Source organism: Nuphar pumila, chromosome 12 (assembly GCF_984573655.1).
Source record: "Nuphar pumila chromosome 12, dmNupPumi1.hap1.1, whole genome shotgun sequence".
Taxonomy (NCBI): Eukaryota; Viridiplantae; Streptophyta; class Magnoliopsida; order Nymphaeales; family Nymphaeaceae; genus Nuphar; species Nuphar pumila.
In genome coordinates this window covers 6,521,355-6,541,161 of record NC_143260.1, presented here as the reverse complement: position 1 = coordinate 6,541,161, position 19,807 = coordinate 6,521,355, and the positions used below count along the sequence as shown (strand labels likewise).

The 19,807-nt window shown below is 39.8% G+C and overlaps 1 protein-coding gene across 1 annotated transcript; it reads right to left on the bottom strand.

The window, feature by feature from the left end:
- Positions 1-12,014: 12,014 nt before the first annotated feature.
- On the bottom strand, positions 12,015-19,565 carry LOC149819809 (tubby-like F-box protein 1). The gene is made up of 4 exons (XM_089983359.1): positions 19,072-19,565; positions 15,174-15,261; positions 13,453-13,582; positions 12,015-12,881 (listed from the first exon to the last, which is right to left on the bottom strand). The coding sequence occupies exons 1-4, from the start codon at positions 19,447-19,449 to the stop codon at positions 12,302-12,304; spliced, it is 1,176 nt and encodes a 391-aa protein (XP_089839485.1). The 5' UTR covers positions 19,450-19,565; the 3' UTR covers positions 12,015-12,301.
- Between the last annotated feature and the right edge of the window lie 242 nt (positions 19,566-19,807).

Sequence of the window (19,807 nt, the reverse complement as noted above, 5' to 3'; positions counted from 1 at the left end):
TTTGACAGTGAAACTCTTCTTTCATCAATGAAACTGAGATTCATCTATACATCGAAACAGCGAAACTCAATTGCAAAACCTAATCGTCACAAAACTAACGAATCTCAATTGTGAGACTTTTTTTGCAACTTTTCTTTCACTCCACCTCCATCGTCTTTCTCCCTCACCACCACCACTTCTTCACTATCACTACCACCAACACTATCATCGTCACTACCACTTCTCCACCATTATCATGATCACCATCGTCACTACCACCAACCATTGCAATTGTGTTTCATTGTCAAAAGTTGAGTTTGTCTAAAACTTTAAAGGCCGTAGCTCGATGGTAGTAGTGGTAATGGCAGTAGATGATGGTGGTAGTGATAGGTAATAATGGTAGAGAAGTGGTGGTAGTGATGATGGTGGAGTAGTGGTGATGATGAGGATGATACTTGCAAAGTAGAAGAAAAGTAGTAGTAAAAAAAAAAGTAAATCTCACAACAAATTCATTAGTTTTTGAATTACTAGGTTTTACAATTGAGTTTCACAATTTCAATGTATAGGCAAATCTAAGTTTTGTTAGCAAATGTGGACTTTGGCCATTGAAACTATTAATTTCACTAGTAAAAGTCGAGTTTCATTGAAACTGTGAGGTTTGCTCTTTCACGTTTTTGTGAAAGGGTAAAATCATCATAAATGCCCCAAATTCAACGGGAATCAAGTTGGTGGGTATGAAAGAAATATTGTGATATTTTGGGCTATTCTGTGAAATACCATTATTCTCAAGGATAATATGGTTATTTTTGTTAAAATTAAATTTTTTTTTACCACATCTTAGTTGGCCCGGTCCATTTTTGGGGCCAGGTCATGCTTGGTTTTAAAGTTGCACATGTAGCCCAAGCCTAGCCCAGGTCAAGTACCAAACCCAATGTCTGTTTCAACCGGGATAAATGGTGATAAAACTTTTCTATACCTTTTTTTGATATTTACATGGAGAAATCTCCCCCAGAAACATAGACTAGCTGCGCTGGCTCTGCCGGCTATACTTACGGTCACTGTCCTGGCAGCATAAAACTCTATAGGCTTACCCCTTGCACCCAGGGATGCTTCGGAGCAAGGAGTGATGCCCATGAGATTTGAACCTAGACTTCCTGCCTAATGGCCTAGGCCCCATTCAACTAAGCCAAACCCCTTTGGGGCACAACTTTTCTAAACTTGCTTATTGAAAAAAAGAAAAGAAAACTTTTCTATGCTTAGCTCATTTGACTTCAACCAAAATTTCACCATTTGCTGGACAAAACTACAAACACACCCTGGTCAATAACCAATATAGGGAAAACGATCCTTGACGCGATGAAATGGGGCACGGATCAATCAGCCGTTGATGTGGGAAATATAGAAATTAGTCACATAAGAAGCTTAAAATAACATCTTAATTTATATTGGAGTTTGGTTATATCCGAGTGTATTTTTTGGACATGAATATAAAACCAATTCAATTAGCTTGCACTTTTCACGCTTTTTGACCTCTCACATTAATATATGAAATACAGATCGGATCTACTGTAATGGACTTAGTCCAGATCTGGATTTAAATTCAGATTATTTACTTATTGGATATCCCAAAAAAAATTAAGGATGGATAGGCTGATACTAACCAACGTTGCTTGAACTATTTTTCTTTTCGGGTCGACTAACTGCTAAGCAAGAACGCTCTGTTTTATCCTTCCCTCGCACAGGAAATAATTTGAGATGCTCTTGACTCACGTTGTGGGGTCTCATATTATTAAGACACAAGTAGTTTGCGTTTCATGGTTTTGACAAGTGAATGGTGTGAGGCATTTTTTTTTTATATTTACACAGAGAAACTATCTCCAGAATCAGAGAACTAGCCACCCTGGCTCTGTCTGCCATACTTACTGGCAGCTTAAAACTTTGTGGGCTTACCTCTTACCCCAAGATAGAGGTGGACATCGGCCCTACCCAAGCCTGTTTAAAGCTTGGCCCATCGGGTGTTAAGTATGGCCTGGCCCGGAGATGGCCCAGTCCATTTAGTAACAGGATGGGTTTTGGCCCGATTCTTAATGAGCTCGGGTTTGAAGTGCAGCCCATTGGCCCAATCGGCTAATTTTTAGCGGGTCAGTCCAGCCCAACCCAAACCCATTTGTAGGTCATAAATTAATTTTTAAAATACCAGAATTAAATAAAAAAAACATAAATTTCAGTTTTTACATTTAAAAAGTTCATAGCAAAATATTTCGTCCAGGCATATTTGAACAAATAAATCAACATCAATTTTTCCAAAATTACATAAAACATCATCTTGAATTCCGATCGTCCTGATCTTGAATTCTAATCGTCCTATGCATCACAACGTGGTTTCTTCAATCCACTAATATGGTTTAACTCATTAAGCAACATAAAAGCAAAGCAAGAATATTTAAACATGATTGCAGTATGGGCTTGGCCCGGCTGCCGGGCACGTTGCCCACCCGTCAAAAATATACATCTGTGGCAGTGGCAGATCAGCCCCATCTTTACTCACTCCCCCACCTAAAAATTTAATTGCAATATGGGATCTAAGGCATAGAATTGAGAATCAATCGGTTTTAAACAGAAGGAAAAAAAAAAGAAGCATCCGGAAACTCCAGTCCATCAACATTAACACCTCTAACACACCGACCGGTGCAGCAGCATCTGTATCTCATCGCTGTGCGTTTGTTGTCTCATCTGACATGTGCTCAGAAAACTAGGAAGAGGCAACGGTTGCATTACTTGCTGGTTAAGGATTCCTTACTGATTAAGGAAGCAGCTAGCACCACTTTTGACAGTTCAAGCCATCTTTTCTTTGGCTTTTTATTCGTTTTGTATGAGGCGGTTTGGGGAGTATATATGTAGCTAAGGGCCTGATCTCTGATGTTAAACTGTTGATGGGTTCGTCTCTGAGAGTGATAAAAGAGGGGTGGATAAGGAGGGCAGGTAAAGATGGCAAGCATTTCTCGGCCTTTTGTGTTTTGACAATGTTGATTCTCACTGCTGCTCCGTTGTTTCTCCCCGTAGTGCTCCTGCCCTTGCCACCACCACCTTTGATTCTGCTACTGATTCCTGTTGGTATTCTCGCCATCCTTGTCTTTCTCGCCTTAGCTGGGTGAAAAAACTTGTTGGTGCTCTCTCTCTCTCTGCTTTGTCGTGTGTTTAGCAGGAAACCAAGTTTGAAGAGAACATCTGCAATTACTCAATATGCTTGATGGGAAGTTCTCAATGGAAGAATGATAGAATACAACTTTTAATAATTTTTTTCATTGAAGATCCTTCGTCTGCTAGAGGAAATATCAACCGTTATGAGAGTTTAATTAGCACTAGTGATACCTGGGAGGTTGTTTTTCTCGTGACAGCAAGTCAACAACCACATTGAAAGTTTACCTTTTGTTTTTTTTAAAAGGCAAGTTGTGGTTAGGCAGACTCTATCGAAGCAGTTATATGTTTCCCCCAAGATGACCGCCGTTAGCTACATCTAGTGTTCGGGGGTCTCAATGAGCACCACGTATGTAAGCATGTGCAGCTCGTATCCCCATGTTTGTCAGCATCACTTAGCGTTGGAGTTTGATGCGGTTGCAAATACTTTAGTACCATTTGCTCCATTGGTGCAAAAAAAATGACGATTCTAGAAAAGGAGTGGTTGCAAAGACTTAAGTACCCGGATGATGGTTATTTAAGACCCAGTCCCTACACTGCAGGATTATCCGAGAAATGAATCCCCTTGGAGAAGGCCATGAACATCAACCCTCTCTCTCTCCCTTCTCTTTCTACTTCTGTGCACATCCAGCAGACGATCCTACACTATTTCATCAAGCACCGACTGACTGTAGCATGGTTCAACTTGATGAGTTGTGGAGCTTGATTCAAAGTTTTTGTACCGACTGACCTGCACACTGACTGTAGCATGGTTCAACTTGATGAGTTGTGGAGCTTGATTCAGAGTTTTTGCCCTTACAGGAGGGATATCCCGGGGATCCCCTCGACGCGGGTCTAGGGGGGCCGCCCCTGGCGAGGGGCTCGGGGGGGCAGCACCTCCCGGACCAATTTTTTTTCTTAAGCTTATGTTTGAGACCTGGTTTCAGTTGGTGGGGGATCGTGGGGGGCAGCACCCCCCGAAAGATTTTTTTTGGGGCCTTGTATAAATTCTTTCTTTTCTTTCCCTCTTGTAACTGTCAAAAAAGAACAATAAAGTGTTTTGTTTGATCGTGACACTCATGTTTCCTTCAGTTGTTTCTTGCTCAAGGTTTTCGTAACACCATTTTTCATGATTTTCTGTTTTTTTTTCTTGCTAAGCGATTTTCGTAAATTGCTACTTGATTTAGCGTTTTTTTTTCTTACTACGCGATTTTCGTAAATCGCTACTTGATTTAGCGATTTTTGTTTTTTTTCACTATGCGATTTTCGTAAATCGCTACTCGATTTAGCGATTTGCCATTGATTTGGTGGAGAGGTGGGTCTTGTCGGAGAGCACGGCGCCGGAGGTCGAGATGAGTGCCAGAACATGACGAATGCCCTCCAAGACCTGAGGGTGCGAACGCCCGTGTTGAGCAGCGTCAGGGTAGCCTGGAAGGCATAGCGTGATCGAAAGTATTGCCAACGTAGGGGTACACAGATTATACTTCGAAAGTCTCTGTTGTAGGTGTACTGGAGGAAGATTCTGTTGTAGGTATCCCTTGAAGGCAGCAAAGGGGTTAGCACAGTCGGTTGCCCGTTGAACAGAGGCAGCATTCCGACCACTGCTAGCAGAAAGAGGATGACGATCACCATCGGATGGTCGACTCTTTGCCTCCCTTAATTTCTTCTCTAGAGAGAGAGAGACAAAGAGGGTTTTCCAGTGTTTCACGGAGAAGGAAGAAGAAGAAGATAACGACAAAAAGCTCAAATAGAAAAGAAAGAGAGAGTGCTTCAGGTTCGTTGCGCTGTTTAGACTTTGAAGAGTCAACATCATCCTCGACTTTCTGGATGGAAGATATTTTTGTCCTTTTTTTGAACTATTGTTTCCTTTTTTCTTGAATGGAGGACATTTTTGTCATCTTCTCGAACTGTCGTTTCATGGCAAGAATATCAAGAAAGGGTACTTAAGTTTTTGCAACCGCACCATACTCCGATGTAAAGTGATGCCAACATACACGAGAATACAAGCCCCATGTGCTTACACACGTGGCGCTCATTCGGATCCCCAAACATGAGATGTGGGATTCAGTGCATCATCGGGGGAGAACATACACCGCCCTCTCGACCCCTATCAATTATACAACGATACCATTGGGATTTGAACTTGCAACCCCCCAACACAAGGTGACGTGCACTAGCTGCGCCGAGCCCCGGTTGATACACTTAATTTGTCTTTGGGTTAGGCAGACTCCTACCAGATATCTCTTAATCCCCATGTGGGGAGGGATTCAAACATGGGCCTTCAGCAGGACCCTGCTTACCACATGGGATACCACCTATGTGGTTGGTATACTGAAATTCTCAGCATTTTACATGATCTGCTCCTAAAATTTTACCTGTCCACCTATATTTGTATGCTTAAATCATAGTTGGCAAACTTGGCGAGTCGACTCGGGAATCGCCCGAGTCTTATACCCAGATCAGACTCCAACTGGGTCACGATTCAGGACTGATGATCCAACCCATTAAATACATTTTTTTATCATGTATTTTATTATTTTAATGCATAATTCTTATATGAAGTCACAAGAATCTAATATTGTTCAATGAAAAAAGTTAATAATAATGTATAATTATATGTTTTTTGAAACTTATCTATTGACATATTAGCTTGAAGTTTAGTTATTTTCATGTTTTATTCATGTGCTTACACTAAAATAGAGTCCTGACACTGAGTCAACCCGCTGACTCGGTGACCCAATAGGAGTCTAATCCGAGTGAGTCACGAGTTTGCCAACTATGACTTAAATGTTTGTTGCTTTAAGGCTTTGGAACTTAACATATGCCTAACTCGGTTCTTGTCCTGCACTATAGGTGTGGATGATGAAAAAGCAGCTCAATGAAGACTCTGTTTTTCTTTTCCCTTCTAAACTTGTTTTTCTTAGACATATAGTATATTAGTATGTTGTTCTGTTGTCCTAAGGAAAACCAAAAAAAAAAAAAGGTATGTGGAATAAACCAAATCTCAAAAGAATGGGCCTCCCCATGTGATTGATTTCATGAAATTTAGGTCTTGTTTTCACTATACTGATGTTAGATCACGAAGGAGAGAGTGGGGTAAAAAAAAAAACGACATGCAGACAAGTTTTATCATCTTTGCAAGACTGAAATAGTCAAACCCAATTTTAAAAAATTCCCTGATGGCGTTATGATGCATGCTGAATAACCTGAGAAATTGCACATTGGAACCCAGTGTAGTATATCCTCCTGGCTCATCGCACTTTTCTATATGAGGGTTCAACCAAGCACCTTTGGATGGTGTAAACAGTTAGCTAAGCCCACGTGATAGGCAATTGAATGAGACGAGAGCCAAGCTAGAGTCGACTCGTGTAAAAACTTTCCATGTTATTTATATTTGGATATATATTATATTACACTTAATATATATTTTTTTTATATTATACTTCATAGTTCATATTTTATGTATATATTTTTCATGCATCCTTCTCCTTGTATATATATATATTGTATGCATTTTTTCTTTATATATTACACAAAATATATAGTATACATAAAAATCTATATAGCTTTAATTATATAAGAGCTCTTCCAAGCTGTGCCGAGCCGGTGTTCGTGCTCCTCAACATTCAAATCATGTAAAATATGGATAAAAGTCCAAAGCTCCCAATTTTAAGGCATAGTTGTTTGTTCAATACCATCAAACAACATTCACTCACGCGGGCAAATTAAATATATCATAATGTTTGTCCAATTTTGACATAATACGTGCAACTGTATTTCTTGTATTAGATTTTCTCTATCGGGACTGGTGTCACGTGCAGCATCAGCACATTTGGTGCGGTATTCCGGTGGTATCCAAGCGGTTTAAGAGGCTAGAGATTATCTGGTGAAACCACGTGATATATGTATAAATAAGAGATATGATGTAATTTGTTTTTTATTTGATCAGAAAGGAACCATCTTTGCTGCTGTGGACTTAGGCTATCAAAGTTGAACCACGTTAATTTCTCTTTTACATTTACGTTCCTCATTCATTCACATAGTTTAACATGGTATCAAAGCAGGTTGGAGATTGATCCCCTTCCTTGGATCATAACCATGAGCGGCGACGCCAACAGCACCAACATCCTTACCAACGCCATCACCAAGACTATAGTGCAGGAGCAGAATCCCACGCTCAGGATCACCACGGTACTCCTCAATGGTACCAATTACCTGGCGTGGTAGAAGGCTGAGATGTTATAATTAAGCAAAAAAGGCAAACTCGGGTTCGTCAATGGAAAGAACCCTGCCCCTGCCAAAGAGCACGCCACCTAGGATGAATGGGAATCAGGAAACCACTTGGTTATGTCTTGGCTCCTAAACTCAATGGAGCCCAAACTAGCCGAAGGCTTCCTCTTTCACAACACGGCCCAAGAGTCGTGGCAATCCTTAGCTGAGGTCTATGGACAGCAGAACAACATGGCACAAGTGTATCATCTGCAACAACAAATCTCAAAGCTTCAAATGGATGAAAGGCCCTTTCAGGAATACGTTGGTGATTTGCGCGGGATGATCGATGAACTGAGCCAGTACAGGCCCATCACTACCGGCATAATGGTGCTCAAATAACAAGCAGAGGAAGATAACGTTTTTAAACTTCTTGTTGGTCTGCATGATAGTTACGATAATTTGCGAAGCCAAATTCTGATGTCAAATGCACCGGTATCCTTCAACAATGCGTGCACCATCATACAACATGAGGAGACTAGGCAACAAGTAATAGGGACAAAAAACAAAACCAGCAACAACAATGCTCATGACAAATCAGCATTCACAGTGCAAAATGCATCAAAGTTCAACAACAATCTCGGCAAGCCCAATTCCAATGATAGAAGCCTCGACAAAGAACGTGTGAAACTCAAATGTGCACACTGTAACAAACTTAGGCACTCCAAAGACTGGTGTTGGGAGATTGTCGGTCAACCATCTCGTCTCAATAATCAGAACATCAAGAAGCCTCCAGCCTCGAAAATAAACATGGATGATCTTGCCAGACTCCTTAAGCAACTCAATAAAGCTAACTTAATTAGCAGTAAAAACAATGATGGATGATAAAAACAAACCCTCAGGTATGTCTCCCATTGCTCTCACCGTTAGCTCACTCTAAGACAGATGGATCATAGATTTCGATGCCACAGATCACATAACCGGATACCGCGATTGGCTCGTGTCAGCCAATAACACATTCCTTAGCCCTATGTGCATAGCTAATGGTACCCTTGTGCTCTTTCAAGGCAAGGGAACTCAAATTTTTTTACAAAGCATGAAGACTTCTGACGTCCTTTACATACCTAAGTTCCCATCAAATCTCATATCCATCAGTAAGATCACTAGATCCCATAATTGTGATGTGATTTTTTTGGCTAAAGAGGTGATTTTTTAGGACTTCAAGACAAAGAAAACAATTGGTAGAGGAACGGAAGTCAATGGACTCTACGTTTTGGACAAAGAAACTAAGGCCATGTTGGCGAATAAGAGGGCTGACGAAAACAAACTATGGTACTCCAGACTTGGTCACCCATCCGATCGGGTTTTAAAAGCTTTACTCCTTGATTTAGTCATTGATACGAATACATCTTGTGACACATGTCAATACGCAAAGCAAACAAGACTTCCATTTGGCGTCTGAAGACAGGTATAAGAACATCTTTGAGCTAATCCACTCTAACGTTTGGGGTCCAGCCCCCTCCATTTCATATTCCGGTTTCAAGTATTTTGTTACATTCATTGACGACTGATCGAGAGCTACGCGGATTTATTTTCTACAAAAAAATATGAGGTCCTTGATGTTTTCAAAGAATTTTACAATATGGTTCATAGGAAGTTTGGCATCTACGTCAAAACTCTCTAATCCAATAATGGAGGAGAGTACACTAGTAAGGAATTCAAAGAATACCTCGGTCAACATAAAATCCTACTCCAGAACACATGAGTTGGCACACCTCAACAGAATGGGCTTGCTGAGCTCAAGAATCGACACTTGTTGAATGTTGTGAGAGCCCTCATATTTCAAACCAATGTCCCAAAACAATTTTGGTCTGACGCCTTTACGATTGCTTGCTATACCATAAATAGGTTACCGAGCAAAAACATCGGAGGCATGAGCCCCATGCATATATTGCGTGGAAAGAGTTTCTCCATTGCTCATCTAAAAGTTTTTGGCTGCACTTGTTACGTTCATTTACAAACCAAGGACAGGGGAAAATTGGATGGCGAGCCGTCAAATGTATTTTCTTGGGCTACTCTTTTGTCAAAAAATGCTACAAGTGTTTTGACCCACAACGGAACAAACTTTATATTTCTCATGACGTGCAATTTTTTGAGCATGAGCCATTCTTTAACAACACCAACTCGAATAAACTGGAGTATGAACCTCAGGGGGAGTCCACCAATAACCAAGTTCTTGAACTCGTTTTACCCAACATCCACAATACAAGCCTTTTAATCCACTCACACCGAGCGACATCCATTACCAAATGTCACCATTCCATCTCTGCTCGATCCTAGCACTCAACCATCACAACCTATGATTAAAACCGAACCCATCAGAAGGTCCACTCGGACCACTCAAGCTCCAGCACACTTACGAGATTATTATACCTACCTCACCTCCAACTCCACCAATCATCCCATCGAAAAATACCTATCCTTTCAGAACATGTCCAACCAATACCTAAATTTTCTAGCAGCTACCTATTTCCAAACCAAACCAAAGTCCTTCCAAGAAGCAGACTGACAACCTCATTGGAAGAGGGTCATGCAAGATGAACTCTGCTCTTGAAAAAAATCACACTTGGGATGTTGTCGCTTTTCCTGTAGGTAAAAAGCCAGTTGGATGCAGGTGGACTTACAAAACAAAGTATAACAATGATGGTAGCATAAAACGCTTCAAAGCCAGACTAGTGGCAAAGAGCTACACCCAGATCAAAGGCATTGACTTCAATGAGACCTTTGCACCAGTCGTTAAGATGAATTCCATTAAAATTCTCCTTTCAGAAGGTGGAACGTGTACCAACTCGATGTGAAGAATGCATTCCTCCATGGTGACTTCGAGGAAGAAGTGTACATAGACCTACCCCCAGGCTTCAAAGGAACTCATAATCCGGACAATGTATGTAGATTGAAGAAAGCGTTGTATGGCTTGAAGCAATCATCAAGGGCTTGGTTTACAAAATTGAGCGAAACACTATTAGAACAAGGATTCAAAAAATGTAGCGTCGATCCCTCCATGTTTGTCGCCAAACGTGTCTCCGGCATCGTCCTTGTCCTTGTCTACGTAGATGATATTATTGTGACGGGGGATGACAAGAGAGGCATGAAGGAGGTAAAGTAAAACCTCAACAAAAAATTTGAAATCAAAGATCTCGAAAAGCTGCGATATTTTTTGGGCATAAAAGTTGCTCACTCTGATAAAGAAATATTCATATGTCAACACAAATATATGTTAGATCTCTTAAAAGAAACTAGGATGCTTGGAACAAAACCAATAGAGTCACCCATGGAAATGAATCACAAAATTCTCAAAGATGATGGAGAACTCATTACAGACGTTAGGAGCTTACACTTGATAGGGAGATTGATATATCTGACTGTGACCAGGCCTGACATCTCTTACACTGTGAATCTAATAAGTCAGTTTATGCACTCTCCAAGAGTTCCTCATCTCGAAGCGGCATATAGAGTTTTGAGATATCTCAAGGCCACTCCTGGCAAAGGCATATTATTAAAGAGACATGGTCATACTGACATAGTAGGGTATTCCGATGCCGACTGGGCAAGGGACCCAAATGATCGGAGGTCGACTACGGGGTATTGTGTATTCATAGGAGAAATCTCATGACATGGAGCGTTCCAGCATCAAGGCTGAATATAGGGCCATGACATCAACTACATGCGAGCTCATATGGGTGAAGTCTTTTCTTGAAGATATGGGGATCGTCACATCCGCACCGATACAATTGAAGTGCAATAACAAGGCAGCCATTCACATTGCCGCAAATTCAATTTTCCACGAGAGAACTAAACACATAGAAGTGTACTGCCACTTCATACTTGAGAAGATTCAAGGAAAACTCATTAGCATTCCATTCGTCAAGAGTGAAAGCAGCTTGCAGACATACTCACCGAAGCATTGAGTCGGAACCACGTGCAGCATCAGCACATTTGGCACAGTATCCGGGTGGTATCTACGCGGTTTAACCTCGTTCCTTATCTCCATCGCCTCCTCATTAAGAGGCTAGAAATTATCTGGTGATAGATCTGATGTAATCTGTTTTTTACTTGATCAGAAAGGACCCATCTTTGCCGCCGTGGACGTAGGCTATCATACCACGTTAATTTCTCTTTCACATTTCCGTTCCTCATTTGTTCACATAGCTTAACATCTTGCACCATGTAAATAGTTTGCTCTGTGTGTTGTGTGTGTTCTAACAGAAAAGAGGGTAGGTAAGAGAATGGCTCTCAACCCATCCAATCTCCAGCTCCATGGCATTGGTAACTGCTGAGACAAAATCATGACCAACATGACTTTAAGAATGCATATATGGGCCATATGAACATTACTAAATTGATGCAATTAAATCATGAGCAAAACCAGAAAATGTTTCCCCAGAAGGAAAAGCAACCCTCTGTCCATGACAATCAATGACTGATAATAGCATAAAATCTGAGTGCAAGTCTCTTATCCTTGAAGAAAAACCTGTTTTCAGGTACTAAAAAACCCTGCAGTTACCCATTAAAATGTCATTAACGTGAAATACCAAGAATATAATGATGACAAAACACAAAATTCAGGAAAATTGATAATAGCATCTTCATAAGAAAGGAAAAGGTCGGCACCATTGACCAAACATAATTACATACTCCAAAGATTAAGATCACTAGCATGCGGGGATTCAACCACTCGTTCTCCATTGAAAACCAATAATTCAGCAGATAGTGGACAGACATAACCAGCCATAATACAGCATTGCTGATACATACATAAACAACACAACCGCCGTACAGCCCAACAACAAAATACACATATTGCAATAGACATTGCAAGTGAACACCACCACTATAACTTAGCTGCCGCAAATGCAAAATAAATTAGAGATGGTTATTATTCACAGGCAAGTTTTGTACCGAAGCTGGTGAGAGAAATAGCAAAAGCCTGGAAAGCAGATAGGGGCTGCCTATAATCCATGGTGAACAGGTCATCCCCAACCTTACCGAACTGGAGGAGGACCAGCTCATCATCCCCTCGTGCCCCAGGTTGGCTTGGGTCAATGGCTGCAACAAGCTGGAAGTTCTTTACAGATGCAACTGTGACACGGCCATGAAAATTCAAGCACCAGCACTGCAGATGCTCATGCCACCTTGGGGCCTTATTTTTGAGAACCATGTTTCCTGAGGTTGAAGCAGATGCCATATCTTTTGAACTTTTATCCTTGGTATGAGTTTTATCCTTGGTTTCTGATTGAGAAGAACAGTAAAGTGTGCAAAGCATTCTTCTTGGCCCTCTCGATTTCAACAAGTTGAACTTATATGAGACCTGTCCTATCTCATAATTTACAGCTGGAACTCGTGGGCAGACCTGCTTTGGGGCAAATCTACGGCTGGCTCTACAGCCTGAAGGGCGTGCACCGTTGTATGGCTGATGGCTATCATATATGGTGAAGTTGGTTCCCAGGAAATCAGAGCTGTAAAAGGAAAAGAGCTGAATTAACAGGTTGGAAACCGGCATTTAAACAACCCTAGAACTTTTTAGGATTTCAACAGATCCATGTCCTTCAGTTTGATAACTAGATAAGTATTTTTGTAGATGAAATGGAGTTCTTGAAAAAATTCTGTCAACCCAGAGAATAGATAGCATAACAAATAATAGAAGCTGCATTGCAAACAGAAACCTAACACAAATCTTAATATTTTTTTTCAAAGTAATCAAAGGTGATACTGTATCAAAACAAAACAAAAACATGAGTAGATGCTAGCAGCCAAATAACTGATCTAACTTGCAAATGGACCTGTCAAAATCTATGCAAAATTCAAATATACTGGTCCAGCTTACCATGAAATTTAGAAACATAAGCACAATTCATGGTTAAGCTTCAACTTAAGCGGAACTCTTAAATCTTAATTTAAAAGAGAAAACCAAAAATGCATGATTTCCATCAGATGGTCAAAGGTTGAAGCACACAAGTGGTTCACAAGGCGCCATAATTTCAAAATTTTCAACTGCAACAGATGAGGAAAAAAAAACTTGTAGCTTACCTCAATTTCCCAATATATGCACTGCTCCCTTGCGACAAGTCTTCAGCATCCAGAGAAATAATATATTCAATATGAGCACCATGCCTATATCTCCGAGCAGACATGAGGAACTTACCTTTTTCTGTGGAATCTGAGGGATAATACAAACATATTTCAGATTGCGCTGTAATATCATGAGTAAGCAAAAAAGCATATACACTGGCTTGGAAAAGAAAATAGATGGCCCAAAGAAAAACAAAGGCTCATGTCAGACAAAAGAAAAAGCATTATAAAAAGCTTGGATTGGAAGGCATAGTAAACCGCATTGCAACTGTGAAACAAGAAGCAAATAACTGTTAAAAATGCAAAGGCAGTTAGGCAAGACAACCAACAATGATATGAGATAATGTCAACTTATATGAGTTAAGTTGCCTGAATGTAGTGCAATAGTCTAAAGACTGGCTATGAAAACTAAACATGAATCAAACCCATTTGGCATAAGAACATTAGGTATGAAAAAGATACATAAGATACAGTGTCAAGATTGCTTCTGATTTAGGCTGAAGCCAGGAACCACAAGCTCATTGGCACCAGGTCCCATTTCAGACTACAGACCACCATTTGGTTTGATGCTGGTGCACATACCATGTGTCTTACATAGGGTTGTAGCTGAAAGCTTTATGTTACTGATGGTTACTAGCACCCAATTCAATATGGTAGGTAGACGCCAAATGCAAGAGATTATTGACCTAGAAAGGCATGAAATGAATTACACATTATTGCAGATGCATTTTTTAGATGTTTATAGGTGTTCAAAAGACACTATTAGTGGAGACTCAGTAAATATGGGTATGTCTCTTTCTCAGTAAGTTAAACAGCAGAAATATAAATATAAACTATATTTTTCCTATAACAGAGGAATAATACATGACCAAGAATCTTTGACAGAAGACTGCGACATTTGGTCGAAAAGGACTTGGGCAATCAATAGGATAATGCTAATGTGCATTCCTAAGTACAATGCAAACTAACAAAACCTCTGTATTATATTCATAACAACCACACTTTCAAGTTTCAACTAGAATAATGATTTATGCAACCAACGAACAAATGTACTGATAACATTACTCACAAAAATAGTTGAGAACACAACACCTATATGATTAGTGAAAATCAAAGCATTTAGACACAGTTCACACATCATTCAAGTTTAAGCTTTTATTATTCAATCTAGGTTTTTCATATAATGGGACTTGCAAATGGAATACATTTAGAAAAACAAGGCAATATTAGAGATCATGATTTCAAACATCAGTACATATCTACAGTACTTGTCAATAATTCAATAAAAGAATTTGACATCATCTGTTGTCCAAATAAAGTTGTACGTAGAGATGAAACATTCAAAAAAACATTTAGTTCTTAAGGTAGTTTTAATTTTCAAGGGAAAATGAACCTTCCAATCTCATACTATTGCTGCATGTCATATATCTGAACTTTCTAGCTTCTTCAATCAGCATAAACAAAAGGTTTGAAATGTATGCAGTGTGACATAGCTAACATATGAACCAGGCAACGCCGTAGATGCTAGATGCCACCAGAATCAACCAAGAAAAGAACAGGAGAAAGAGAAGTTAGCATTCAGCATGCTTTTATATGCAATAGATAATCTCTAATCAGCAATAACTGTCGTCAAATATGTTCAACATAAGAAATAATCAGCACTTGGAAAATTAACTTACTTTGTGTCAAGCCAAGATAAAGATAAAATGTCGAAGTCTTCTTGTTCCTCTTTATAAAACATTGGAGAGGAAGATCCCGTGGCCCTGGCTGCATAACCAACTTATGTGTTCAGTAACATTCCTTATCTTGTAAAATGTAAGAATGACTGCAAGAATGCTTACTGGTTAACTGAAAATAGAGACACGACCAATCATCAATCTAGCTAATGCTCAGAGAGCCAAGATTTATACATCAATATGAAGGAAACTGAATGGTCATTACCAGATAATGTAGATATTCAAAATGAAATACAGTTAGATTTGTGGCTTAGGTTAAAGAAAGAATACTGTTAGGACCTTTTGTTCACAGCAGATGGTCCCTGGAAGCACTACTTATAACAACTAGATATTCTTTAAGACATAAAACTTGTTATCCCTTTGGTTACCAGCCTTTTATCAATATAGTCTAACCAAGTGCTCAGATTCGCTTAAATGGTACTCTTTCTCATGTAGAAAAAAGTAGATTAATTTATCTATTAAAATCAAGTGCAGCACTAAATAAAACGAAAGAAAAGTTGGATCAAGAACCTCATTATTTCAATGAATATTCATGTTATGATTTAACATAGGAGCTTGGTGTTTTCATGACTTATATTCTTCACATCTTGAAAGTAAGATTATCCTCTATGACCCAAAAATATTCTTTATCTCAACCAAGTCAGATAAGCCTAGCTACTTCAAAACTGAAATTCACCAAACTAGCAGACTGATTGCACCTGCAGTAAAGACGTAAGTAGATAACCTTTTTGGCATTCTAACTGAGAAAACTAATTTTTTGGGCTAACTCAAAGTTAATCCTGAATGAAATCAGGCCTTACCTTTCCAGTACTCTATCCGAAAACACTGTGTGTTTCCCTTGACACCTATGTCACAAGGACTCGGCTCCAAGGTCGACGCACCCACGTCGACACGCACCGACACGGGTGCATCTCGGACTCGGTCAACCCGACCCTGGGTGCGGTCAACGCACCCAGGGTCATTTTGGTCCATTTTTTGTTTTTTTTTTAATTTCTGGGCTACAGAATTAAAAAAAAAAAAATCTTGGGGGGGAGGGGGGCGCTGCCCCCCTATAATCCCCTGCCAGGGGAAGCCCCCCCCTGGACACCCGCCCGCTGACTGCGCAGCGGGACCCGCGCCAGGGGGACCCCCCCTTCCTGTAAGGAAAAAAACCCTGAATCAGGCTTCACAACTCATCACCTGTCCCCTAATGGGCACAACTTTGACCAAGTCTTATATATATATATATATATATATATATATATATATATATATATATATATATATATATATATATATATATATATATAGCCGAGTCCCCGTGTCCAAAATTTTTGAAATTGCGCCGCACCCGCACCCATGTGACATACCTTGACACAAAAGTTATTCCTATACCCAACCAAGCTGGTCCTTTGGCCGAGTCCAATGGATCAAAACCAAGCTATATCAAATTCAACTCAAGATAAATATCCCTAAGCATTCTTTTAGTTCTAAGGAGTCTCTAGTGGGTACCTCACAACACAGTTGGCAAGCCCAGGGAGTCAACTCGGGAATCGCCCGAGTAGACCCGGATCGGGCCCTAACAGGGTCACCGATTCAGGACCACCGATCCACATGCTTCTTATGTGTTTTTTGTCATGCATTTTGTGGTTTTAGTGTGTAATGTTTATAAAATATTACTTGTTATGAAGAATCATATGTTTTTAAATCATAAAAATTAGCAATTATGTATAGTTGAATACTTATATAACTTAGTCATTGATATCATGTGCTAAATTTAGTGATTATACAGTACAAATTTTGATTTTTTCCATATCTAGAAAATGCATAGTCCTAACTCGTCCAAGTTACCAAGTTGACCCGCTGACTCGTGAGTCAAGGATCAAGCAATCCAAATCCGAGTCACGAGTTTGGCAACTATGCCTCACAAATCACTTCCAAATCTTGGAACACCACTGATGAGATTTTTGTTGTACCAACTACCAAGTGTGATACTAGGACATCTGCATCAACATGATACCCTCAATGATGCAAGAACTTCAAAGCTTATAGAGCTGGAAACAGATGTACATGGCAAACTATGATGCTCCTTTGCATCTTATATTACTAGTTCCAACATCATATGTACACCAACCATATATTCTCTGTTTGGAAGCAGCTCTTATACACATGTTGATATGTCCACTGTGGATTATTCCATTAAAGTTTTCACCATTGTCACAAATATTGGTGATATTTTCAAAATATCGTAATATTATTGCTGTATTTTCAGCAAATGATATTATAGTTAAAATATCGTGATATTTTGAAAATAACACCAATTTGATAATACCATGATATATCAAGTGAATATCATGATATTATCAATCATTTTTAGTTTTTATTTGTTTTTTACATTTTATATATGTTTTTCTTCTTTCTTTTACATTGTTCACTTATTTCTTTTATTATATATGTGTTTTTTGTCTAAACATGACATTTTCTTATTTTTGTTATTTTTATACTTTTTAAGCCCTGAGATTTATCACCAAACCTATAATATCATGAGAAATAGCCTTACTAAGATATAGCTGATACCGATATTTGCGACTATGGTTTTTACATATACTTTAACAAATTTAGATTTTTTTCCAAATTTCAGATTTCCAGAAAAAAATTAGTTTATGTTATAGTTTCTTTTTTGGTTTGATAAACTTGATTTACATGTTGGAACACTTCCACACATAATAGAACAATATGAATCAATCACTTCCAGAGCCACTCCGAATATCACAAAAGGCCATTGATTTTCAGCATAGACAAAAAATGTAGGTCCTTACTTGCTAGCTGGTATAACATGCCTATACTTGATTCCTACATATATGTTCTTCTTTCTCCATTAATGCTCCCTCTTGTACCTTCCACAGAAATACTGAGGATTCCAATTTCACCTTTGGTCCAATGTCACCTGTCATCCAACAATTTCGCTCCTGACTCTTACCCAACTGCAGTTTCAGTGCGCCATACTTTCATCACCGAGCTCTTCGCTGAAACTTGGAATCCCTACCAGCTATTGAGAATTCACATCTTTCTTTCAATTTTCTCCAGCTGAAGAGCTTCCGAGATTTACTTTTCTTCTTCCTCTCTTACGTTCTCAATAACATGAAAATACTGTCATACAAGAATATCACATCAAAAACGGCTCCTGGTTCACATGCCATCTTCTTCCTCTCTGACGTTCTCAATAACATGAATATACTGTCATACAAGAATATCACCTCAAAAATGGCTCCTGATTCACATGCCATCTTCTTCCTCTCTGACGTTCTCAATAACATGAATATACTGTCATACAAGAATATCACCTCAAAAATGGCTCCTGATTCACATGCCATCTTCTTCCTCTTTTTCTATTTCTATGATATAATTTGAAAAAAGCTAAAAAATAGAAGCTTTTACCATCCGAAAGCTTGCCGAAGCTTATCACCCTAAAATTCAAATCTCATATCTCCTTTATCTCAGAAACGCCTCCTCTTTATCACATCCACGCAATGAAGATGAATCTCAACCAAAAAAACGAAAAAAAAAATCTAAATGGAAAAATAAAGTACAAAAACCAAATATGCAACCCTTGGAAACACAGACATGCAACGAATAAGATCGCATCCCAATTATGCACACTCACGCGTGCGCGCACACACACACAAACAGATATTCTCAGCAAATACGCAATTTCTCCACCAGATCAGAAATCCAAACTCCTCCAACATCAAACGCGAAGAAGAAACAGAGCAACAGAAGCAGGAGCCAGAGACCGAGATCACACACACAAAAACGAGAAAAAAGGAAACCCTAGACGTAGGGGTGGAAAGGGGCCTCCGACCTGCTTGAGGGAGAAGGGGAAGGTGATGATGCCGCTGTCCTGGGGCGACCTGACGACGGCCCTCGTGATCTCCCTCCATTTCCTACACACCGACGCGCACGCCACCACGTTCCTCCTCACCGGCCAAGCCTCCTCGCTCGCCTCCACCCTCTGTATGATCTCCCCCATCAACTCCGGCAGCATCCTCCCCCACGCCCTCACCTCTTCGGCTTCCTCCTCCTCCTCTCCTTCCCTCCTCCTCCAAAACCCCTCCTCATCGTCTCCTTCCTCCTTCCCTTTCTTCCTAAAATCCGATCCCAGGCAAGGGAACGCCCTACTCTTCCCAGAGAAGCTCCGTCCCAGAGATCCGATCTTCACCAGGCTTCTTCTCAGAGACATCTTTTCCAAGTCTCTACCGTTTTTTTCTACCTTTTTTCCCGTTAAATCCAAGAAGAAGAAGAAGAAGAAGAAGAAGAGGAGAGGAGAGAATGGAGAGGGAGGAGGAGGCTTTGTGAGCGGTGATGATGATGACGATGTCGATGCCCTTCCGTCGTCATCATCATGCTCATCGATGCATCATCATCATCATCATCATCATCATGGCAGCTGGTGATGATGAGAGGACGCGGAGACAAGGCGTCATGCTTTGCTCCCCTACGTTTGTCTTTTTCCTTTGACCTTGTAAAAATATTTTAGTTTATCTTTTTTTTTTAAGGGTGTCCGTTCAAAAAAAGAAGAAATTATCTGGATCTTGCTT

Bases quoted from the DNA above. Each gene is read 5' to 3' on its own strand.
- LOC149819809 (XM_089983359.1), bottom strand. From the start codon at position 19,449: ATGTCTCTGAGAAGAAGCCTGGTGAAGATCGGATCTCTGGGACGGAGC. The intron at 15,262-19,071 runs GTCGGAGGCCCC...TTGGTTATGCAG, and splicing joins TCCCCTTCTCCCTCAAGCAG to CCAGGGCCACGGGATCTTCC. The intron at 13,583-15,173 runs GTAAGTTAATTT...ATTATCCCTCAG, and splicing joins TTATCTTGGCTTGACACAAA to ATTCCACAGAAAAAGGTAAG.